This window comes from Opisthorchis viverrini, assembly GCF_000715545.1.
Source record: "Opisthorchis viverrini unplaced genomic scaffold opera_v5_335, whole genome shotgun sequence".
Classification (NCBI taxonomy): Eukaryota; Metazoa; Platyhelminthes; class Trematoda; order Opisthorchiida; family Opisthorchiidae; genus Opisthorchis; species Opisthorchis viverrini.
The window spans coordinates 107,390-131,335 of NW_008751990.1; the positions used below are offsets into that span (position 1 = coordinate 107,390).

Genomic DNA, 23,946 nt, shown 5'->3' on the forward strand with positions numbered 1-23,946 from the left:
TGATGATGATGATGATGATGATGATGATGATGATGATGATGATGATGATGATGACATGAGAGTGCAGACCACACACCCGCACAATCGACATTTAACCAAACAACTAGTTCAACCGACAGTGCTCAAAATTTGTCCTCCATCTCACGATAAATAACATCCGACGTAAGTAGTGAGGACAGTTAATCCGTTGATGCAAACTAAAGCGAATTACGGGTTTCACCCATTCCAAGTTAGTATAAAGTCTGAACTCTTTATTTAGGCTGTTTTGAGCGCGCACGCTATTCGAAGAGTATGACGTGCGTGTAAATATACGTTGACATCATACTCTCACTGTATTCTAGGTCTTCAATGCCAGTTTGCATTTCGACTGAATAGTAGCAGCCAGTCAGTAAAATTTTCTATCGAACCATTCGGCCCAGCGTTCGAAGTTTTTTTTTGTTGGATATCAATGGACTATCAATTGCCCTTGGTGGTTTCACTTATCTGAGGTTTCATGGGCCTTTGGTATGTGTCATCTGAAACAATCCTCGAGTATTTTCGTCCTGTGCTCATCCCATTTCATCGGCTTTCCGGATCTAACAAGCTTCTCCACAACTGATTACACTCAGCAACATCTGGCGTGGATCGTGTTCTGTAGTAACAGGAATTCCTCTGCGAAGCTCCAGTAAGCCCATATCCTTCCTTTACGATGTTTGATCGGGGGCCTTTTGGGTACACCGCACAAATCAGTATCAGCATCCAAGATGTCTTATTCGTTTGTGACTTGACATGGTTAAACACTGTATTGATATTTTTGCCTTAAATTCGTATCAGCTGGTTTCTACGTGGCTAGACGAGATGTGTGCGGTCAGAATCTATCCAGGTGTTCCAGATTGCATGGCAGTCTGTATTTTATCCATACCATCGATTTGAGTTGCGGACTGAGTTAGCTATGGGAAGTGCCATGCTGATTATTCGGGAAATTCGCGTTGCACAGGAGCTGGTTAAATGAATCCTGCCAGGAGTATAAGTCCATCCGAATATCGATCTGTACGGGAGAAGTATCTATGCCACATATTCTATGTTGCAAAAAGTTTATCATCTTACTGGCTTTACCTTAAAAAAAAACAGCTCAGCCTTGGCAGTGTTTCGGTGCGTATCTGCTATACAACACGGAGAAGGTCGAAGAGATGAGGTCTTACCAGGCCTTCCGAGCCGAGGCGAGCAGTCGACAGGCTAGGTCTGGGTCTTTGGTTTAGTACTTTCGCACCCTACCTACCGAGCTATCCCGACTGTATGGGTAAGGTTGCAGCTCTGTAGACGCCAATATAGACGAAACGAGCACCGGAATTTCTAAAACCCTAATGGTTTTTGTCTAGTCAAGACACCTATGGAGGAGGCATAACGGTAACAAACCGAAGGATTTGCAATGTGTCCTAATGTTAGAACTTTTCGATAGTGAAGGGTTGCTGTTGTGTGTAGCACGGAAATGAAACGCCTGCTTGTGACTGTAGATGCCTTCGAGGCGTCGCATATCTATCACTGAACGTCGATTCAGCAATAGTGTAGTGCGACAAAAGCGCGTAAGCAACAGATAGGGTTTACTCCAATGAGGCTTACATAAGGCTGTCCAGTCAAGTTCCTCGTATGTCGAGCAACCAATTTTCCCATGCCGTCCTGTCTGATTAAGTTTTCTCTGGCTGTAAGGAGCGAGAGGCATGCAACCAACGATCTGGAAAAAGAGCAACAACAGGCCTTAGTCGTGTTAACGCAGGAAATTTGCGAGGTCTGAGTGCCAGCAGCCCATCCCTTAATGGCTGGACGCCCTCACTGACATGACCAGGTCACATGGCTAACGTGAATCCATTTTCTTGGTGCGTTTATTCTGGAACAAGGTGCAGATCTCCGCCGTCATGTCGTGTTCAAAAATGTGGTTTTCTCACTCATTTCTGCGTTAATTTACTAACCGGAAGATCAGGGTTCGAACCTAACTTCTGCGTCTTGGCTTCTCTTGTATAGGTTTGGGCAACCTGGCAATATCTCAGCCCTCTTACTTCCTTCGGGTGGCATGGCAGCTAGGCGCCGAAAGGGTGTTACAACTAAACGATTATTATTATTATCTTGGAATGTACGATGTTTTGTAGGTCCAAATGCTCATTTATTTGTCATTGCTTAGATGCGGATGTATCGACCACTCCGGGGAGGAAAACCTAGATGCTTTCAACGGGAATGAAGAGGTCTCAGAAGAAGTAGACATTTCAGCAATAAAGGTGCCACAGTTAGCTATAAAACGGATAACATTCGTGCCAAAAAAGGTATTGATTTTATGGTCGAGATTACGATCTTCAAGTACGATTTGGCTGTCCCATCGAAGGATTTAAGGATTAAGCAACATACCCGTGATGATTATTTGATTCAAAGTGACAACAAAACACTTGGAAAAAATGTTTTTTCCTTCTTGTTTCAACATCATCTGTACGAAGATGCAGAAGAACGTAGCACCTAATGACGGTGCCCTGTGCCAGCGGCCATTTTCGATCTTCATTGGGGATAGTCGGCTTAGTGGGGTAGCACCGTATTGACTCAAATGGGATGTAACCGCAAAGGTTCTGGAAAATGGCCGCTATTCCCATGTTGTAACTATTGGGGTCGAGTTTTGCCAGGCATTCTCGCTGTGCCTTTTTGTACGACGGAATTCGATGGGTTCGGTGTTTGACGCTCGCCATGCGATTAACAATTACCGCTGGCCACTATTATTGTAGCTCCATGACAGCCTGTTCAGTACATGGGATTTGAACTCATCTTCTACTCGCTGCCTCATAACACTTCTCATGCAGAGGAATTTGTCTCCAGATAATGTGGTAAAATAATCATCGATTCCTGGTATTCCTGGTTTTTTAGTGCATTTCAAAGTTCGGATCGCGTTTAGGAATCGTGTAACTTTTGATGACTGAAACATGCATGTAGCCTACATAGAAATTTAGTAGACTTTTTCGACGGTGCCAGTTTTGGTTTATCTCGACCTGAAACATGGGTGGACATTCCAACCGTATGACGTTCTGATCTGTCCACTTTCTTTCACTGTAACTAACAGTTTAGATTTAATTCTTGTACGTGACTGATTGCGAACTACTCTGATCCCTCCAAATGTGCCTCGATTTTTCACCACAAACAACCTGATTATGAATTATCTCCATCTTTGCCGTATAGTAGCACTCTGCTTTGCAGTTCTGGTGTTGCATTTATTCAAAGTATCCTTTAACTCCCCGTCACCCTGAATTTAGTCTGTTTACTTAGACCTGCTCCATGCACTGCACCAGTTCGTGCGGGCAACGGACAAGGTATCACCACCCGTGTAGGACACGGTGATATCGAACGCGCGAACAATGCAATCCGCACACTCACCCGTTTGGTGTTTACACATTTGTGACTTGATTTTCTACCATGTACCAGATTGTTGACATGGTGTTCGATAGTTAAGGCTCTGTCTGTTTGTCAACAATGCGCACTTAGCATGTCGTTCACGCAACATCTGTTCGACGGCGCAGACTTTTTCTAGCGAATCTGACCGAATGGCAGTTTGCAACAGATTTAAGACCCAATCGGTCTTGGAGTAATGTTTGCATGAAGGCTTATAGCTTGTTAGGTTATCGCCTACGTTTGCAAAGTGACTAGTTTAACTTTCGTGCGTTGGTTTATTCAGTCTGTTAAAGATGCCGTGTAGAAATCTAAATTGTCTTCACTGCATTTCTCTATTCATCAGTGCTCATCCGAAAACTCGGTGGCCATTCCTAAACCGGATTTTATAAACAACCCAAAGGCTTCGGATGTCCACGGCTTCCTTCGTGGACTATTCAGCACTGCTTTGTTGGCACCACAGTGTGCCATTGTCGCTTTGGTAAGTTATACTACGTCGCTCACAGCCGGTATTTTGTTGGTAGACTTTAGTGTCCGTTCCAAGTGTTATACAAATGTGGGCTGCGTTCCTCGGGTTAGACAACTAATTAATCATATCTGATGAAAGATGAGATATCAGCCATATGTTGGTCAGAACATTCGAGACACTCTTCTGGAATTTGCCATTTATTGAAATTTGGCTATTGCATTTTCAACTCTGTTTTAAGGTAATATGCCTGTCCAGAAGCAAAAGGCTGTGAGGCTAGGCCACTTATTGCGCATGTCGAATCACCGTTTGCCGAACGGAGTGCTGTTTTCCGTGTTAAGTTCAGAGTGATGTAGCAGAGAGGTAGCCAACCTTTGGTCTGGCAGTGGGGAATGAAGTGTATTACGAAAGGTCCGGATACCGTCGGTGCGACTGACCTTCCAATATGAGGTCCGCGTGATCCCTCTTTGCAAGGTTGGAGGCGCTACACAATATGGGTGCTAATCGATGTCAATGGAGTACTTGTTGTCAGTTCCTATGTAGGTTGGCTGAATGAGTTTCTAGAAGTGTAGACACTTCGGGATGATCGCGGTAGACTAGCACTGAGTTCCCTCCTCATCCACTTTCATTCTTTTCTTCTCAATAAAGCAGCGAAGCATCATTGTCGAACATCAATACTATGCTCTGGATGATCATGATGATTATGCTTTCTTGGAAGTATAAAAGCTGTTCCAATAAACAAGGCTTCTTAAATGCCAAACAGATGTCCGAACCTGACCGTCGTCACTCACGACTATGCAGGCTGTACGACAGAATTTCGGGCACGTGTATAATCGTGACCCTAGTCATGGTTAGGTACAATTACGTTGTCGCCACAGTAGAAACCACACTTGAGACCTGGGTCCATATTCATATCTGAAAAAATCTGGCGTTGTGTGCAAAGTAGTTAGTTTCGAAGAAACGTCTTTTCTGTTTGCATTCCAAAACATTCTCTCTACTTGAGCCCATGTGAAATAGAACCAATCGGCTACGGACTGATGGCCTGAAAAAGATACTGTGCTACCTTTTCCGTGGTTTTGAAACCAGTCTCTTTGTTCTTTACCTCTCTGTCATCCTTCTTTAGGCCGTTTGGTTTATTGTTATCAGGTTTCCCTATTCCATAGTATTCAGCATGAATTGCTTCACTTATCAAAGTTGAGTTACTTGTACCGCACTTATTACTTGTTACCGTTCACCTACTGTCTAGTGTGTCAACACTGGGTGGATCTATTTACACATCATAGTTACGTGAACTAATGAGATGCATTTCGGGATTTCGAACTGAGTGAAACAATGCCCAGTTGTTGTGATTTAGTCCTTGCACGTATTAGTCTAATCGATCGATCTTAAAGCAGAGCTATTAGTTTATGACACAGCCCGTCATAGGCTTTCGTAGACCGAATAACATCCGTGAGTTATCGTATACTCTTCGGGTACAGTATAGCCTGTTTCACTTTTGGTATCGGTCCATGTGTGCCCCCACAATTACTCAAATTATATGCCAGTTTACAATCAAATAGCGTAACGTGCCCCCCTCGCTTCACTGTCTCCGATCATCACAGCTTTCCGAGATTGAAAACGCACTTGGATGACTGCGTGGAATAGCACGTTTAAGCGTTTGTCAAATCCTCAAATTTACTCTCCGTTTGCATGTTTAGTTTTGCTAGGGACACTATGGCTCCACCATAGTTGGCACGTGCCACAACGTGCCTTAAAGAGACGTCAGGTATGTGCGTGTTCTACTCATTTTTGGGCTTTAGGTCCCCGTCGTCGCTCGTAGCAGGACAATGACCTTAACTCACCACCAATTTTCTCTCTGAAACGCGCATAACTTGTCCATGCATTTTCAGATAATGATGAACAAAAAATCCTCTGGGTTTATTATTTTTGTCAGTGCCGTGTTGGGAGAAAGGAATGTTTGCTTCATCATAGCGTGAACATCTTGGGTTTGGGCCAGTGCAAATAAGCTAACATCCAAACGACTGAGCCGTTATTAAGCGATTCAGCTTGCTACTCTTTCGAAGGATTCTTGGAATTAGCCGGTCACATTTGGAACTTTGCTCTAAGTTACGTTTCCCGATTCACGAACTGTTTTAAAGTGGATGGCCTTGTCGCAGGTTACTCCCATTTATCACATCATCTTTTTGTGCCGCTAAGCGTTTGGTTACCTTATTTAGACGATACTGGATTTCTCACGTCTTCTCAAAACTTGCCCCCGATTTAGGGGAATGTTTTGTGAATTTATTTTGCAGCATTGGTTGTTCTTCCGTAGCGACCTGTCCCAGTTAGGGAATCTTAGATTGAAATAACTGAGCAACGTGTTTGGGCATTACGCCTCTATTGGAATATCATTACCGTATCGCAAGCAATACCTTGAGATGATTTCGGTAATTTACTATGTCAGATGTGACGTTTCTTACAGTTGATGGTCTTTTGTAATGCACTACTCGAATTGGTCTGCAAATGATTTTTTTTCATTTTTTTTCGATTGAATGTGCTGCACCAGGCCACCATATGTTCCAGTTGACACGATGTAACATGCCGTTTATGCGGTTGCTGAAAACTCTTCAATCGGTTGTCTCTAGGTGAAAGGAATATTTCAGACTTCAGTGGTCGGTTATCTGCCTAGTCCTACATCTTTATCCTGTTCACCTCCGTCCTAGTGGTAACTTTCAAGCTTCACTTGTTGCTTGATGTGACTTTACCTATGTTTATTGTGATAAACTGATGTCCAGCCAATCCAAGTAAGGCGGAAAGTTCGGTTGTGTGAATGGAAAATACAAAATAGTCGGCATGATAGTTCCTTGATTACTGCGAGTTTAGTAAAACTGACCATCCTCGCAGAGTGACTGATTCTGTTGTTTATTGGTTGGTGTTCGCCGTAGGAGGAAACACTGTTTTGGTATCCGTATCCAGCACATCGTTGTCCTATCTGTATGGGTGGTTTCGTCACCTTAGGTTTGTGGGATTTGTTCAAATTCAAGTTGGCTCTTTTGCCGGTTGTCTCGTTACGTGCATCTTGTATCTCACCACCAACAATTTCGGTTCTACCATTCGTGGGGGACGAGCCGGCTAGAAGCCTCAGTTTTGTTATAAATCAATGTTACAAAGCAAATTAGCACTCGTCTCTCCTTGGTCACGTGCGTCGTCCGCAAGCTGGAATGTAACGCTTGCTGGAATGCGTAGGCTTGTACTGTGTCCAACCTCAGTCAAACATGGGCGATCACTTCTTGCACGCTTAAGACTGACTTGCTTGTTACCTTCTATCCGTACACTGTACCAGTTTAATCTATGCGGAGGCTGAAGGTGCTGATCTCTGGCCAGATGCTGTCAGCTACCATATGATGCGAACATCTGGACTTTGATATCTTAGCAAGAGTGATGCTGTCGCATGCAACACTGGTAATTCCGGTGAGCGTCTAACAATGGAGCACCACGCACGCAGATTTTTTCTTCCCATGACACCCCCATCTTAAGAAAACAGATTTTGTTCCAAACCGAAGAGGAAACACTCCCCCAACTGGCTGGTTTACTTCCTAGGCAAGGACACATCAATGACGTTGACCCAGATTTTTTTGTTGACCATCACTGTAGGAAGTAGGTCATGAGCACAGCTGGTACATAGTTCAACTTGACCTGACCGATGATTACGTCTTGGATACACTCGCAGTACCATTCTCTGGAATATTTCAGTCGGAGCACTGGTTGAAGGTAATCTGCCTGAGGGATACGGTGAAACAACTCACCATAACACAGTCCTTGCGTTCCCGATATGCACCACTATTTCGCTTCGTATGTGAGCATGCCTCTTTGTGATGAACGACTGTGTTGAGTGGTTTTTATTCAGGCTCATTTGGACGGGAAACCACATCCTCATAATCACTGACAGCAACACCAAATGAGAGCTCTGATGCTTTACTGCCGTACAACTGTATTAATTCATTTCAATAAGGCCTTATATCAGAAAAAAAGAAGAAAGTGTTCAGTTGTAGCACTCCACCGGTGCCTAGCTGCCATGCCACCCGAAGGAAGCATGAGGGCTGGGATACTGCCAGGTTGCCCAAGCCTAGACAGGAAGGAATTGGACAGTGATCATGTCCAAGGTATACTCTACCACAAACAGCCGAGGTGACTGCGCCTCGAGCACTCATTCAGATAGTCTGGACAAAAGCTGATAGCATTGATGTCACTGACATCGGTTAACCGCCATATTGTCCAGTGTCCCCAGCCAGGGACGTTCACGTGGGCCCGATCCTGGAAGACGAACAGCGCTAACGGCAGTTAAACTTTTAATCATATCCTTCATTCCCTTCTGGTATGTCAAATTCTGTTCACCTCCACGTTACCGCCACTTCGAATTCGACACGGTGGTAAATTGGCATGACCTAGCCACATGAGCTTTCAGTGCGGGACGCGTTCTTTGAGGTGAGCTTTACCGAAACCCGTCTTCTGATCACATTGCAGTTCCGCTGGTTTCAGCGCACTTCATTCATACTTTCTAATGATCGCTGGTCAAAGGCCTGAAGATTTCTTTGATCATTCACCCGAATTGGCCAAGTCTCGCAGTTGTACAACAATACGGCCCGTACTCTAGTTGATGCGCGTGTCCTTTAAGGCTCGGTGCGATACATTTTTGACACTAGTGGGGCAAATCAGCAAACGCAACCCTTACCTGCGAGATTCGTGCATTGATTTCGTCTGTCGCACTACAACAACTCCAAGATGTGTATATTGTTCCAAAACCTCCGGGACTACTCCTTGAATTTTTGGAGGTGTGTTCAAAGACTACGTCCGGCAGCATGACTGCACTTTGGGCGCGAAGCACACGCCAAAGTACTGGTTGACTTTGGTCACTTCAAGTGGTGCTTGCAGTTCCTGCTATTTTCCCGAAAATTAGAAAGATGTCTGCATGCTCCAGGTCAAAACGGTTCTCAGTCGGAGAGATCTGAACATTGGGGTTTTGAAGCCGTTCAAATGTTCGCCACATTATCTTATTAGTAAAGAAATAAACAGAAGTGGAAAGAGTAAATATTCTTCTCGGACACCACTGCTTGTGGGACAGCAGTGCCCACAGGTATTTGACGGACTTGCGGGGTACACCCTGTTGCGCAAGCGTCTTGAAAGAAACGAACCTGGTTTTCAGAATCAAACGTATTTTTGAAATCAGGGAACACCGATTCGCATGTCATTACTCTAGTGTAATGATGTGGTCTTTACAGCCCCTACCCGATCAGAATCCTGCTTTCTGTTCTCGGGTCCTGTCCGGAGACCAACCACTCTTAACAACCCAGCATCGATTGAACGGATGTGTCGTATGCAGACCACAAACTGAACGAGAGCATACCTTGGGATCCCCATCCAGTTATAGACCAGATTCACTACTTGTTGGTGTTTTCATACTTCACTGGCGGGTCATGCACTGATTGGTCTAATTGGTCAGAATGTCAGCCAATCCGGATCGAACATTATAGCTCGGTGCTTTTTGCCCCGTCACGAAGATTCAAGCTCAACCTTGTTGAGCCTTCTGTGATGACCCTATAACTACAGTTGTAATGATCTTCCCTTGTATCCATAGAGAACTGTCTCCGGCTACCGTACCTTTTGATGTACCACAGTTGGCGGAGCAGGAAGCTGTGAACCGAAATAGAAGTTTCAATCCCTTTTGAAGTATGCAACAGATCCCCTCTTCACGCACCTTTGTAAGACCTTCAAGGAATATGGTTCAGCTAATTTTTATGCGATCGCCGCACTCAATGTTTAAAAAAGGGTGAAAACCATCGTTGACTCAGCTTATTTAGTTGGGACACTGTCTTCCCAAATGGAGGCAAATAATTTAGACAATCCCCGACTGAGGACTTTATCTCCATCAATGAACAGTGCGAGTGGGGGCTCGTCAGGTACAAAAGGTATTCGCCTATTTTTGAAGTCGTTGAGGGTTCTAGATTCACTATCCAAGGATGCGTTGTCGCTTGGGCATCCGTCTGAGCAACTGCAGGTGGCTAGTTGAACTGGTTTAACCCACAATTCAGGTGCTGCTCTTTTTTTACGAATATGCTGTTATCAGTTGGAAAACGCTTGTAACCGATTGAGTAGTCATCGTTTTCGGATGGTTCTCAAACTTCTCGGAAAACCATTGTCATCATTGATTGTTTCGTTTAGCAGAGGCTTCCCTGGGTCTGTTGCGCGTATCTGCTAAACTAGTTTACGCACGCTCCGAGAGTTTCTTGCCTCCATCTCATCAGCTTTCTGGATCCACTGTGCTTCTCGATTCGTGCAGATGCTGAGAAAACAACGGGATATTCATCAGTATTGAGCATCTGTAGCATTCACCTCGGATGAAGTGGAAAATTCCATCCCACATTCTCGAGAGCTGTAAAAACATACTCGGGGTGCATTTTCATAGTAGGGGAAGTGTGCGATCCGGTTCCTGTTGGCCATCTTTCAAAGAGGAAATTTTCCCATCGATTGGGTACGAAAATATTGGTCTTTGACCGATCTAAAAATGCTTGGCTATAGGCGAAGTCTTGTGTTCCTAGAAATCCATGATGACATTATAAACGAGTGATTCAGCTGGGTTCCGAGTGAGCCTCTCTCAAAACCCAATTTGTTTGCAAATGAGTGTATTTCGCTAATTCCGTACAATTTGGGTTCAATTTGACGGAAACTCGCGGATTGCGTCTACCTGTTGAGCCCCAAGAAGGTTGAAACCGGTCCTGGGCTGTCGAAAAATTTTCAGCATCCTTATGAGTAGTGTATTACGTCTATAGAAAGGTTTCACTTCAGAAGAACACCGGTGCAACTCATTAGGTTTTTATTAGTTGTCCGCCACTCATCGGTACAGCGCCTTGCTTGCTTGGGATTGTTCGATCTTTGTTTTTTCTAAATTTCCGATTGTTTTAGCTGCCCTACTGAAACAAATAATTCTTCCTGATTGGGCAATCGAGGCTCGGATTTTGCTTGAGCTATACACAATGGAGAGCTTTGATGGTAGAATGAAAGACGGCTGCTCGATTTTGGTTTGTTGTTGGCCAAGTGTTGTCAAATTACCAAACGCTTTTCGTATCCTGGGTTCTGTGTCGCTTAGTAACCACAAACACTCACTAACACGCTTGTTGTGCGTGATCAAATTAGCTGATCAACCGTACCTTGGTTGTAAAAACAGGACCGACGAACTGTGATTGCTAACTCGACTAATCTGACAGCTGATGTCCCAGACAGTTTAGTCAATCAAAACCATTGGCTTAATGTCGTTAATTCATTTGGCTGAAAACGAACATTAGGGGGAACAACAAAAAGAGAGGAAAAGGGATGGAGATTACAGCACCTTTTCATAATCGAGCACCATGTCTGCTGAGTTTTCCGTAATGAACGGTTTGACTTCATTGTTGTTCCGGACAAAAGTTAGAGTATTTTTGGCCTGATTCGAGATACTCCTGTCTCTATCAGACTGCAGCATAATCTGTGGAAGGGCTGCTTTTTACAAGACCTAATTTGAATGAGCCAACCTTCACCCAACCACACTCAACCTCTCTTCAGGCGTTCCTCTTACCGAGCCTGAATGACTGGGTTGACATGTTCTGAAGAAAAAAACTGGACGACTGGCTTCATAGCAGTTCACGGTCAGCGTTCACTCTTAATATACTTTTGTTGTTGTTGTTTCCCGTTTAGTTCGGCTAACTCAGTGAACAACGGCCACTCCGTCAGGTGTCAGAGCAACACCGTGTGTGGAAATGACCCACAATCTTGGTATCCCTTGATTCCAAGGGCGCTTTTGATCCTATCGACCGGTCAGTGTTGCTACCACACTTGCTCAACAGGAAACACCCCAGAAATTTGTGGACATAATCCACTCCTTATGTTCCGGGCGTGTGAGAGTGTATGGTGAGCTCTCTAAAAGCTTGCCTACAAAAAGTGATGTCCGACAGGGATGTCCACTCCGTTCTTGTTCAAATTCCTTACTGAGAAACTAATGAGGCGAACGCTGTTGTAAGATCTTCAAAACCCCGGTTTACAAGTTGCTGCTAGTGAGGACTTTATCGATCTGGAGTGCGCAGATGAAATCGTTCTCATCTTTGAAGACCAAGGCTCTGTTGAATAAACTGACCTTTCGGTATGCGCCTAGCAGCCCCTAATGTGCGGCCTCTCAACATACTTTCTACAAGTCAAGGCAAACCACTGGAGGTTGTGGAGAATTTCACATAACTTGGTAGTTCTATTAGCTCTGGTAGAAGTGTCCCTGATCAATTCAGTGCATGAATATCAAAGGCCAGAATCACGTTTGTTAATTCGCGTCACTTGTGGTATCAAAAGGGCGTGCCATTGGGTCACATGTACCGGGCCATGGTAAGAGCTGTATTGTCGCATGGTTGCGAAAAATGACATCATTTGCGGACAGATGGTGAGAAAAAATTCACGTCACTTGTGGTATCAAAAAGGCGTGCTATTGGATCTCATTGATCACGTGTACCGGGCCATGGTAAGGGCTGTATTGTCGCATGGTTGCGAAAAATGACATCATCTGCGGACAGATGGTGAGAAAAGAAGTCGTTCAGCTGTAACATCCTTCCGGCGCCTAGCTGCCATGCCGCCCGAAGGAAACACGAGGGCCGAAATACTGTCAATTTGCCCCAGCTTAGACCGAAAAAGTCGAGAAGTCGGGTTCGAAACACGGACCTCCCTGTCAGTAAATTCGCGCTGCAACCACTTGAGCCATCTCGCCCCTGATGACGTAGGGCCTCTTGAGGTAATTGGCTACCAATTCCTCAGAAGCGTTGCTGGTGGTTCCAACGAATTCGTAATGAGGTAATTAGAAAAGGGGTGTTTGGTGGTACACCAGCCAGTTCGATTGTGGAGAACATCCAGCACCATCAACTTTAGCGGCTCGCTCATTTGCTGCGTATGCCGGAACGCCATATATTGAGACGAGTGTTTTCCCTATGCCTCCTTTAAAATGGCGGAAACCGCGGACAACGTAAGACTCGACAGAAGGGTGTGAAAGGGGTTATGAACAATTTGGGTGTTGTTGGTGTATCTGAATGCGCTTGACTCAAGTTATTGCAAAAAATGGTTGTCAGTGGCTTTCTTGTTTTCAGTTTCCAGATTGTCTAACTGGATAGTGCTTGCGATAGACTACTATTAGCTCCCCTCCCCCATCCATCCTTTTATCTTCTTTTCACTTTAAGAATTTGAGTACAATTAGGTGAACTATGAGGTTGTACGACAGTGAGGTATTGGCGTCAGCACTGATGTTACTGACTTTGATGATAATGATTATGGTGATGACGATGATGATGAACGATCATGTTGCTTCTCAACTGTCAATCTAGGCAGCTAGGTGTCTGGTTTTCAGATGGCATTTGTCGATCCACACCCAACAGACCTTCCACCCGATCGGTCCACAATTGATACAAACATGTGAATACCATGTGATTTTGTAACAAACTCGCATGTTCACAGATCTGAATACACAACATCTCAGTACTCTAGCACGATCGACAACGAAATGATCCGATCATAGTCATGTTGATGCAATCTAGCAGTATCCTTAGGTCATATCGCACGGTTTCGACCCTGTGTCTTCCCTCATCGAGAATACCCTTTCTTCATGGTATCATTACGTATCGATGTGTTTCTGTTATTGGTTACGGTATTCTTGCAATTTTGTCTTAGCATTTGCCTTTTGCTCGCCTCATTGTCTGACTAGAGGGAATGGAAGAGGAAAAGAAGACATTGAACAGTGTGAAACCACTTCCATTCTCACCGTGTTGTAACCTCGTTCTTGCATCTTGTATTAACATTTGCGTGATCGTTTGTCAGCAACGTTTTGCATCCAGTTTGAACTGCCACGGTGATTTCCACACGGAAATGGTCGAAACATAGTAAATTATGCAAATGTTTGCTCAAACACAGGGTGGAGCCATTCATTCTGAAATTTCTCAATTCGAAGTCCACCTCGCATTGTCTCTTTTCATAAAAAACTATCATTCAACTGTGCGGACTAACATTTCGCTGGATCGATTGTTCACAACTTCCAGGCAGGTGGATTTTGTCTGATTCGCCATCACTTCACTCTCGAAACTTTTTTCCGCACTAATTCGCCTACTTTATGCAGGTGATTATGTAATATGGGAGATGCGCACCGTTCGGGTGTTATGGTCCACAATAGGGGGAATTAGTGATAGCCACATGCTCTTACGGAAACTTTCAAAGAGTGGCAAGCGTCCTGGATGCTACTACCCAGCGTCCCACCGTGATCCGTTTTTTCTCAGTATGACAGGACACGATATTCCACCTCGGGTGGCCGAGGCCTGACTGTTGTGTTTGGGCTGTGTAGGCCTACTAAGCCCCCCATGCGGCAGAACATCGGAAATCAGGCAGCTATTTTGAGGTTGGGGAAGATAAGTCCTCTGTGAGAACTATTTGAATGTCGTCTGTTGTGCGCCTTATTTCGTGTTTTTTTTCTATTCGCTATTTCCGTACGATTTTATGAAGCCATCTAACACGACAGCATGAGCCGCTTCGCAATCATATACGCCCATGTGCTGGAACCACTGATTCAGATTAGACTATCCTTTAAGTAGGAAGTAACTTTACGAGTTTACTGTAATTGAGGAACAACTTTGTGAAGCTTGGTTGTTACGCATCAGGTGCTTTGGGAACCGGCTTTGCAGATATTTCTGTACTGCCATATCAGCAGTGCCGGTTCATTTTGCTGCAATACCGCATTTCTCCCGAGTGAATCGATTGAATTCCTCGTTTGGTTTTAAGTTGGCCACTTCGATTCATTTTTAACCCGTGAATACTGTACGTGCGCGTTTGTTTCAAGAGCTTGGTGACAGCCATCAAGAACGAATGTAAAATAAAAACGCGGAAGTTGTTATTCAAAGAAATTCTGAAAAGGAAAGGAGTTGCTTAGCTCAGACGATTTCGCAGCTGCGAATAGTGAACGATGAATTTGTTCAGTTGACGTGAGTTGACGTTGTTTGAGGCGTGGCGCATCTAGGCTTCTCAGAGGTGTTTTTTTACTTTGAGAAGCACTCAGATTGCATCCACAGGATCGAGCGCTATAAGCATAGCCAACCGTACGCACCACATATCCTCCAACTAGCGGCTATCCCTAACCCTAACCCGCGTTGAGGATGTGTCAATATTTGTATCGGTGCCTTCATCGCGTAGAGCTCGAACCTTGTTACGACGTGACGCTTTGCTTATCTCAGCGGGCCATACTGGACGATGCCCGGGTTGGTAAGCGGCCTGAGAAACACGGTTTTCTGGTCCTCCGGGTTGCCGGTTTTAGCAGAAATGTTGGCGTATCTATTGGTAGCGTACTACTGTAGAGGTTAGTCGCCGGTCGGACTTTGTCTGAGGAATTCATTCAACATGACTGTCTAGGTTTTGACGCCATGGTGGTATCTCAGTCTACACACAACCATAACACATTCCACTCTGGTCGTCATGTGCTGCATTATAATGTTGTTCGCTACATACCGTGGGGCAGGCAAACAAAAACAGCTCCTGGTGCATGTTTTGTAACTCTCTTCTTATTACCCCTTAGCTCACCTCCTGTTCTACTTATTCACCACCATTCTGTTGGTCCCAGGCGTAGACACGCCGGGCAGGTATTTAGAGGAGTTTTGAACAGAGGTTTTGTCCTGTAAGTGAAGCCAATTGATGCTGGAATGTTGAGAAGCATTGTACAGCCGTTTCATCCTTACTGAGAATCATCAGCAGTGTGTATCTCACAAAACTCCAGAAAGTTTCAAACATGTGGCCTTTCGGCTGTTCAGCAGTGTGATTAGCTCGCATTTAGGCAGGAAAGAGCGCCACTCTTCCTTCAGTCACGGGATCCACATCACGTGGTCAAACATATTGACTGGCTCCTCGAGTGACGACTTCTCAGATAGAACATTCGCTAGTCGTGTGAATTATCTTCCTCCTGAGCTACTTATGAGCTGTTGATAGTGGTCAGTCAAGCTGCTGACCAGCCGTTCGTGTTTGATCGATTTTATCCAAACTACTAGCTGGGAGCTCGCGGGTTTCTTGGAGTTTCGTGAGGCGCTAACTGCTGCCCATCCCCAGTAAAGTTGATAGAAATGTACAGTGCCTGGATTGGCTTTAGTTGTGGGGCGGAATCTCGAGTGCAGATTTCCTAATGTCCTCACCCTCCCAACACCTAAAGAGGTGACTCGTTGAGCACGACTGCTCGCCCGTGTCGCTATGCAGCAATATTGGGTTTGCGCTCAGTATAGGTCCCTTATGCTTTCGAGCAGTTTTGGAACGAAGTCAGTCATATAGATATTGACTACCGATGGTGCGGCTCAACAGTCTACTGCCAATCATATATTAATGCGCAGGTTATAGGGTTTGCACTTCCTAACTAGATGGAATGTGCGTGAACACTGGGTGTTGTGCTGATTGACGTTAGGTAAGTTATTCACCAAAATCATAACAGTTCAGGTAGACCGGAAGCAACGTGTTAATCGTAGCCGTTCAACCCTCCCGGAGAACCGTTATGAAGCTGCCGACATCCTGTTTACTGTTTGTAGCAAAAAAAAGTGAACAATCTTGAAACGAAATAGTGTAAATAAACAGGAGGATACAAGTGTGCTTCGGAGCTTGCATGATAGCTTAAGATTTAATCTCAGATTGAGTTTTTCACAGAAGGATAAGACAAAAAATCGGTTTGCATTGTTCCGAAAGAAGTCATCGTCACATCCCGGTTCTCACAGTTTATCTCAAATACATAGACCTAAAATGCCATCAATTCCCTATACATTAGCCGAACACCTAGCTCACTATTAGGAAGTTCGTACATTTCTTCAATAACGAATATGACTCAGGTCTATCCAGATGGATGGTTTATAAGGTTCGATGTGGTCCCCATTTTCGTGAAGGTATCTGTGTCTAGAGGTCTAGAGGTACGTCGTAGAATTGTAGGCCAGAATTTAACCCTTCCTGGTGAACACCAGATGTAGTAGAAAGTTCGTCATTCTGTTGGCTACTCGGGGACTAGAGATGACAAGTTTAGAGGAGCTTAATCTGGTTGACGGTGTTAATTGCATCTTATATTCACTAGCCTCGCTGCTGGTTGAGCTTGAACTAATGTACTAGTCCATTTCCGAATGTTTAAAGACAAATTGTGAAGTCTGGTAAGTCTGTTCATCCGGATTTCAAAAGTGACAGCCTATGTTATGTCGTAGGGGAAAGTCACGGGAGATTGATTCTTTTTAAGCAAGTGAGATGGCCTATACCTTCAATATAACAGTGTTTGACTGTATACTGAATACCTGCAGCACAATTCGATGAATTTTTTCAGAGCATATTGAATCCACTGAACTACGCTTGGGTATGATTTTGCCAAAGATCCGGTGGTAAAAGCCTTCATTCCGTCCCTTGGATGGGGACCCTGGGACTCCAGTCACCAACAGCCAGTGACATTAGCAGAAATGGCCCGATCGCGCAGCCAATGGCTCTCGTGCATCAAAGCTATCGCCTTTGATGCGTAGCTATCCAGCTCCCGAACTAACCAGATGTGCCATCATCTTCAAGGCTTGGCTGTATTTATCACATTCTTCCGTTTTCCGGTGATAATGATATACCAGGCAACGCGGTGGTTGTCGTCCAACTCTGAACGTCCACTGTGTAATATTTAGGTAGTACCGTTCGGTCTTTTTCAGTAATCAACTCTGTTAACCAGCTCTCTTGAAGGAGAGAAAAAGGGTGTGTACTTCGGACCAACGGTTATACCAAACAATGCCCAAATTAACGTAAGCGGTTTACTCAGAACGATAACGGTTGTAACATTCTACAAGGGGACTACTTCTGAATATTTGACGAGGAGCGTTCGAAATGGCTCACGCTACAGGGAAATTTGGTACTTTTGAGGGACCTTGATCACTGATGGGCTGTGTCTACAGACAATTGCAACGACTGTGATACGTGTTATACCGGTAAGACAGATAAACGGTTACAGCTTATGCCAAAAGAACACGGATAGTGTTGCAAGAAGTGCACTGGGGATGCAACGTAGGTTTGGTTATAATTCACTGTTCACTGATACTGAAACATGGCTTTTTTGGTCATAGGAAACCTTTTTTTCAGCTAAAACGCCAGTAATAGCTCCCTCACGAAATACAGCAAACCTTTGATATGGCCGAAGCATGACCTCCTAAAAGCTTCAAGCCCCCTGTCTACTCTGATTCACAAGTGTATCCTCCCCGCTTTTTGTCGTTTTTATCATGTTCTTGTAAATAGAATGTCGTCCACTTGACAGAGTATTTCTAGAAGGTTTGACACATTGCGATTAACCTGATTTTTGTTTTCTCCGAGCTGTTATGGCTTTATACTGATCCCACGTCGATTCACATCGTAGATTCCTGTTGAATTCCCCGGGTAAACCTGAAAAACGAGCCCCTTGTTTAGCATTTGATAATCCTTTGAACCACGAGGTAAAAAAAGGTACTTAGACCTACCAGTTGCTTTTTTGAAAGCGCTCTTTTCGGATGGTAACAGTCGAAAAGCTAACCACCGATATACCTGTCGCCAGAGACCTAGTATGTGGTGTTTCAAAACGCACAACCAACAACCCTTGGATCTCAGAACAAGCACTGCAACCTTTTTCGTAGAGTTGTATCCTGTCGCACTCCTAACATCGTGTAAGCATCAACTCCAAAGGAGTCTGTATGTAAAGCCAGGAATTTAAATGGATTGCAGTGCCGAGTACTGCGTAGGTGCTTCGACTACGGACTATCTGTTTCGCAAACGGTTATACCCATCGATCAATTAGATGACGAAATCGGTATTGCTTCGTTAGTATTAAATTTCCAACATTGAGAAAACATGGTAATCGGGATATTTAGCTGGGTTCCCAGTGAGTCTCCGGTCAAAACCAAATTCGTATGCAGACGAGTGTATTTTGATCCAGTCTTGATCATTTTTGGACCGCGGGACTTAGATGACACATTTTCATCACACAAGTCACACATCAAAGAGTATGCTAAGTCTACTGTGCTTGATAGAAGGAAGCCTATATGGCCTAATAATTGAAAGCTTTCTGAAGATCACAACCTCAGGATAGGAACAATTGGCCAGATAAATCCACTTTTACAGACCTACAAATAAAGGGTGCAATAAAATTAGCAATTTCTGGCTTGGTTACTCGGAACTAGCCACTGCTGCTCCGCAATAAGGCATTTGGAGTAAATTATGTGCTCAAAGATCCTCATCTTATTCAGGTTGGGGTGCCTTGACCGCAGACTCTCCATGAGTTAAACCAATCAGTTGGGGCCTGGTGGCACTAGCCTGGTTACCCGATTCACTGCAATAGCGGTTAAACAAAACTCTGCCACTATGACCGCTGGGATTTCATTAGTGCCTCTTACCTTCTCTTTCACTCCGTCTGGTGATTACTCTTTTGTACGACAGGTGTAAGACACCTGTTACTACTCCCTGCGTGCGAATGATACACCAACTTATAGTTCCTAAACATTAGGAGTCGTCTTTACTTTCCCTTTTCGAGAAGTTTGCTGGGTCGCTGTTCAGTTCCCGGTCTATCCATATCGTCAATTTCTTCTATCTCACCTCTGCTCCAACGTAGATGCCTCAAACTTATCTAGAAATCGTACACCTTTTTCACTGGGGTCGCATCACGCGACGAATTATGCAGATATACCTCGTAAACTTGGCTTGAAATGTCATCTCTGATCACATCTTATACCTTTACAACTCACCCCTCAAAGTACTTCGAAAGCACTTGTCATCAGTGCAGTCCGAGGTACAGATCGACGTCAGTTTAGAATACACGGATACCATCACATCACTGTGCTTCATAACTAACTCAGTTTTGGGCTTCTTGGACCCAGATGATCGAATTCCGTATATGTACAAAGTACTTGGATCATCATCAATCATCAACACCATTGTTGGCACTGACAATTCACTGCCATACAACGTACTTGGAATAAAGAAGCGTCTAAAAATCCGGATTTTATTTTGGTGATAGACTCTAGTAGAATACTGTGCTTAATACCGTAGTCGATGAAAACCTCGCTTGATTGCATTCTGTAATGAAACACCGTGATGGGCAGTGGGAACACCCTGCGATCAAAGTTTAATGAAGATTCGGTCGGTCCGCATTGCTGTCGAACATGCCGGTTGTAAGTGGGACGCATTTTGAAATAAATTTATCGGCGGTACTTGGAAGTAGTGATGGCTACCCGACTTTATGGTGCCGAGGGCTGTTGGCAAAGGTGCCTTGATTGCTGTACTGAAGCTGATAGTCAATAATAGTCTTTCCCATTTTTTTTGTTTTGATCATCGTTGAAGCGGGCGCCCTATCTGTTCGGTTTCATCAGAACCTGTTGCATTCTAGACCGTTTCTTTATACTGGTAACTAACGTGAAATTCATAAGCGGTCGACTCAGTAGCATCGATGTTAACATACGTGGTCCCGTGGCGTACTCAGTGGCCTTCCTGTTCCTTGTCCTCACATGAATAATACAAGATACCTGCAGGACCATAGCGTCGAACAAAGCATTGTTAGCTGGAACCACTATATGACCTGTACAAGGCCCACAGCAAACACTAACACACGTCCAGAGTCACAGAATCCACATGGTCACCTCTGCTCTTCATTAGTACCCTGACTTATGGCTGGGCACCTGTACGTGTATTTTAGTTCGTTTGATGAATTTGATTGTTTTTCTCCTTCGTGTTATGATCGAGATCTTGTCCATTGTATCTAACCTTTCTGTGGTTTGTTGGATTTATCAAACTGAGTGAGCGGATGGACTGTTGTCCTGTTGACTAGAGACAGCTATGGTAGACTCAGTGAATAATGGAGCCAGCATAGCCATTTGAAAGAGAATGGACGCTGTGAACATGTAATTTCTCCAGAAGTATACCAGATAGTTTGGGGATTCTGTAGTTGCCAGTTGATATCACTCAGATGCAAAGTCCCAGGCAGGAACGTCTGTGAGTGGTGTACACTTTTGTCCAGTGGAATGGGAAATCGCAACAGGAAGACTGGGACGAATGGTTAGTGGGGCAGCGGGGGCAATAAGTTCATCCAGTTTACAGACGGATACTTTGTTAGGAACTCACAAAGTGGCCTTTGCATAGGCGAACAGGTTTTCTTACGAACTAAGCGATTCTCTGTTGATCCATGGGAGTCGCGGTCTGTTTGCCCGGCTTGAAAATGTTTCGTGGTCAAGATTGGGGGCATTGTTCATAAGCAGTTGGCTGGGTCACCTATCTTCCAACATTACGAATTGGGCGATTGTATTGGTTTACTTTGTGAGGTCGCCCAATTACCGGTTGCCACAACTCTACAAATATGGTGTCCGTTCCACGCATGATTATCTTCTTCCCATCCAACAAGTTATTGGTTGAATGTTACGTCCCTACGATAGGTAAATTAGCTGTTTGTTAGTGAATGAAAACTGTCGCAATCCAATGACGAACGTGTAGAAATAGGCTGAAAAGGTGAAAAGCAATCATCCCGTGCTACAGAGCTTTTCAGAGTCATTCCTTTGTCGAAACCGGGGTTTCATGGACTTCTGATGTGATCTTTCGTTTCGATGTCATTTTAGTGGTTTTCAATCAAGCAAGAATGATCCACACTGATTGGTCTTCCTTGGCTGGTTCAGTGATCTCCGCTCTGTTTTACATCCAGAGAAACACGTGGTTATAAGTGCGTAATGTCTGCAACGCTTTTACTGCGAAATGATTGCATGCTCATGCCCGGATGGATGAGCATTACACCAACAGTGTAACACACTATGTGCAAATTTATGCATTTGGCTTACCCTAAAAGTCTTGTTCACGAGCAAAGCTAACGAACACATCCAAAGCCCAGCCCAACGCTGGAACTGAACACAAAACCGATAATAGTAACGGTGGGAATCAAACATCTAATGGTTCGTGGTGTAAACTCGCAACCGAAGGAAAACGTGGATGACAGTATATACAACACAATACAATAAAGTCTGATTATTCCGTAACTTAAATTAATATAAAACCAGACCATTTTGATTCTAGTGAGGATTCACTAATGCCTCTCGCTAGTTATTGGCCCTTTCAAGCAAAGAATACCCCCAAGATGCGTCTTACACACTTGACGACTATTTGAGATGCTATGTGATCAACAACCCGAGCTCTCAGGTTAGTTATTGGCCTTTCAAGCAAAGAATACCCCCAAGATGCGTCTTACACACTTGACGACTATTTGAGATGCTATGTGATCAACAACCCGAGCTGTCAGGTAGTGGCTTTTGCGGTGTCAGCTTTTTTTGGATTTTTATTACACGAAAGGACTGCACATGAGGTTATTGAATACTCTCTCTTTGGCCGGTTTCGCCCTTCTGGGGACGCACTCCTCGGGTTTTCGTCAACCCTCCGTTCTACTTGAACCCAAATCATAAACGGGGGCTTCAATTAGTCTAGTGTGAAAACCAAATTGATATGCAAATCAGTGTATTTGTCGAACGTCTTACAAATTTGGTTCCAGTATAAGAAAACGGTTGACGGAAGCTTGGAGACTTCGCCTACTTGACCAACCCCAAGAAGGAGGAAAGCGGCTGGGGGCTGTCGAATAGTTTTCAACAACCTTGTGAGTTATTTCCTTCACTGCGATATCTCGTATATCGTACCAAATAAATTATAGACGGTCTTCGTGCAACGCATACAGTCATAAACGAGAGATTTGGATGGTATTCAGATGAGTCTCCCATGAAAACCACATGGTATGCAAATAAGTGCACTGGACGGCTTGTTTATTAGATTTTACGAATGACTATGACTGCAGAAATTCTCTTCTAGTCATTTTGGTTCGAACGATCTCAGCCAGTAAAGTGACGTACAAGTTGGACAGATTTACCTCTTACTGGACTGTGAATTTTCACATTCGAGTCATTGTCATCATCATCATCATCATTGTCAGCTGTAATAACCGCGTACTCGTCGTACAGTTGTTGTAGATGCCGCAGTTTCGTTCACCGATGATTCTCAGAGGGGGATCTGAGGCATTGTGCACTTTTGTCGTCTATACGTCTGGCTTGGAGTCTCTGTAAACAGTCTTCGTTCCGATTACGGAAGAGATGTTGGGGGGGCTCATTTGAGCTCATTCTAGTTGGGAGAGACGTTTACGCGCCATCTACATTATTTTATCCATAATGGCCATCGTACACTTCATCTTTATTCTCCTCAGATCTTCCTTGAACGCCTCATCAATGCTGCGGAAGTCGGGTTGCTACCTTGGTCATGGCGCCGACAGTTGCTGTCCTGTCTAATCCTGGCCAGCAAACTACTCGATGACCAAGCTGTGTGGAATACGGACTATTGTCAAGTATTACGAGATATCACGGTGGATGATCTGTAAGTTCATTTCCACCCTTGGGTTCGCCGACTAATTAACCCTCACTAGTGAGTCCCTAGGTTGACAAGACTGTCAGAATATCGTAGGTAATATCCTAGACGCCTTTCTAAGTAGGGTCGGAACTATGATATGTCAGGGTTCCGGACTTGGTTAGCAAATTTCCCACAATAGTCGAATTTGCGGGTTTTGTCCTGTTTACTGTATGGTACATAGCTCCTCGTCGGCACCTCTTGTTGGCCGAAGAGACATACTATGAGGGAGATGGATGACTGTTTTTCGTTGATGTTGGTCACCACGCCACGCCACGCTCCGAGTCACTGTTTCATTAGAGTGCCATCCACCCTCGCATGCATACTAAGGCATAATGAACACTGAGGTGGAGACCGTGAGGTGGTGGACCGTGAGACATTGGTTCATTGGCTGACGGCGCAGTCGCACTTGACCATTTATGATCTCGCTGGTCTGAAATACCCTTAAGTTCCCGTAGAATAGCTCTCCTCATTCAACAACCAAGCATTGTTCATTGAAGTACGTAGTGAAGACTGTGAATAAGTCCGATCACGCCAGCACTTCGAAATAGCCCAAGTGGTTAGAGCGCGAATTTACTCACCGGAAGGTCCGTGTTTCGAATCCGACCTCTGGTTTTCGACTTCCCCTGTCTAGGCTTGGGCAG

General features: G+C 44.5%; 2 protein-coding genes across 2 annotated transcripts in view; one reads left to right on the plus strand and one right to left on the minus strand.

Annotated features, from left to right (window-relative positions):
* Positions 1-2,049, minus strand: part of T265_10079 (hypothetical protein) — a gene marked incomplete at both ends in the record, with an annotated part of 7,262 nt that extends 5,213 nt beyond the window's left edge. Inside the window, one exon of the mRNA XM_009176348.1 lies at positions 1,967-2,049. Within this exon, the coding sequence (XP_009174612.1) occupies positions 1,967-2,049 (83 nt within the window). The remainder of the gene's footprint in view (positions 1-1,966) is intronic.
* Positions 1-23,946, plus strand: part of T265_10080 (hypothetical protein) — a gene marked incomplete at both ends in the record, with an annotated part of 36,904 nt that overhangs the window by 9,044 nt on the left and 3,914 nt on the right. The window contains 2 exons of the mRNA XM_009176347.1: positions 3,743-3,877; positions 23,106-23,272. Of these exons, the coding sequence (XP_009174611.1) occupies positions 3,743-3,877; positions 23,106-23,272 (302 nt within the window). The remainder of the gene's footprint in view (positions 1-3,742; positions 3,878-23,105; positions 23,273-23,946) is intronic.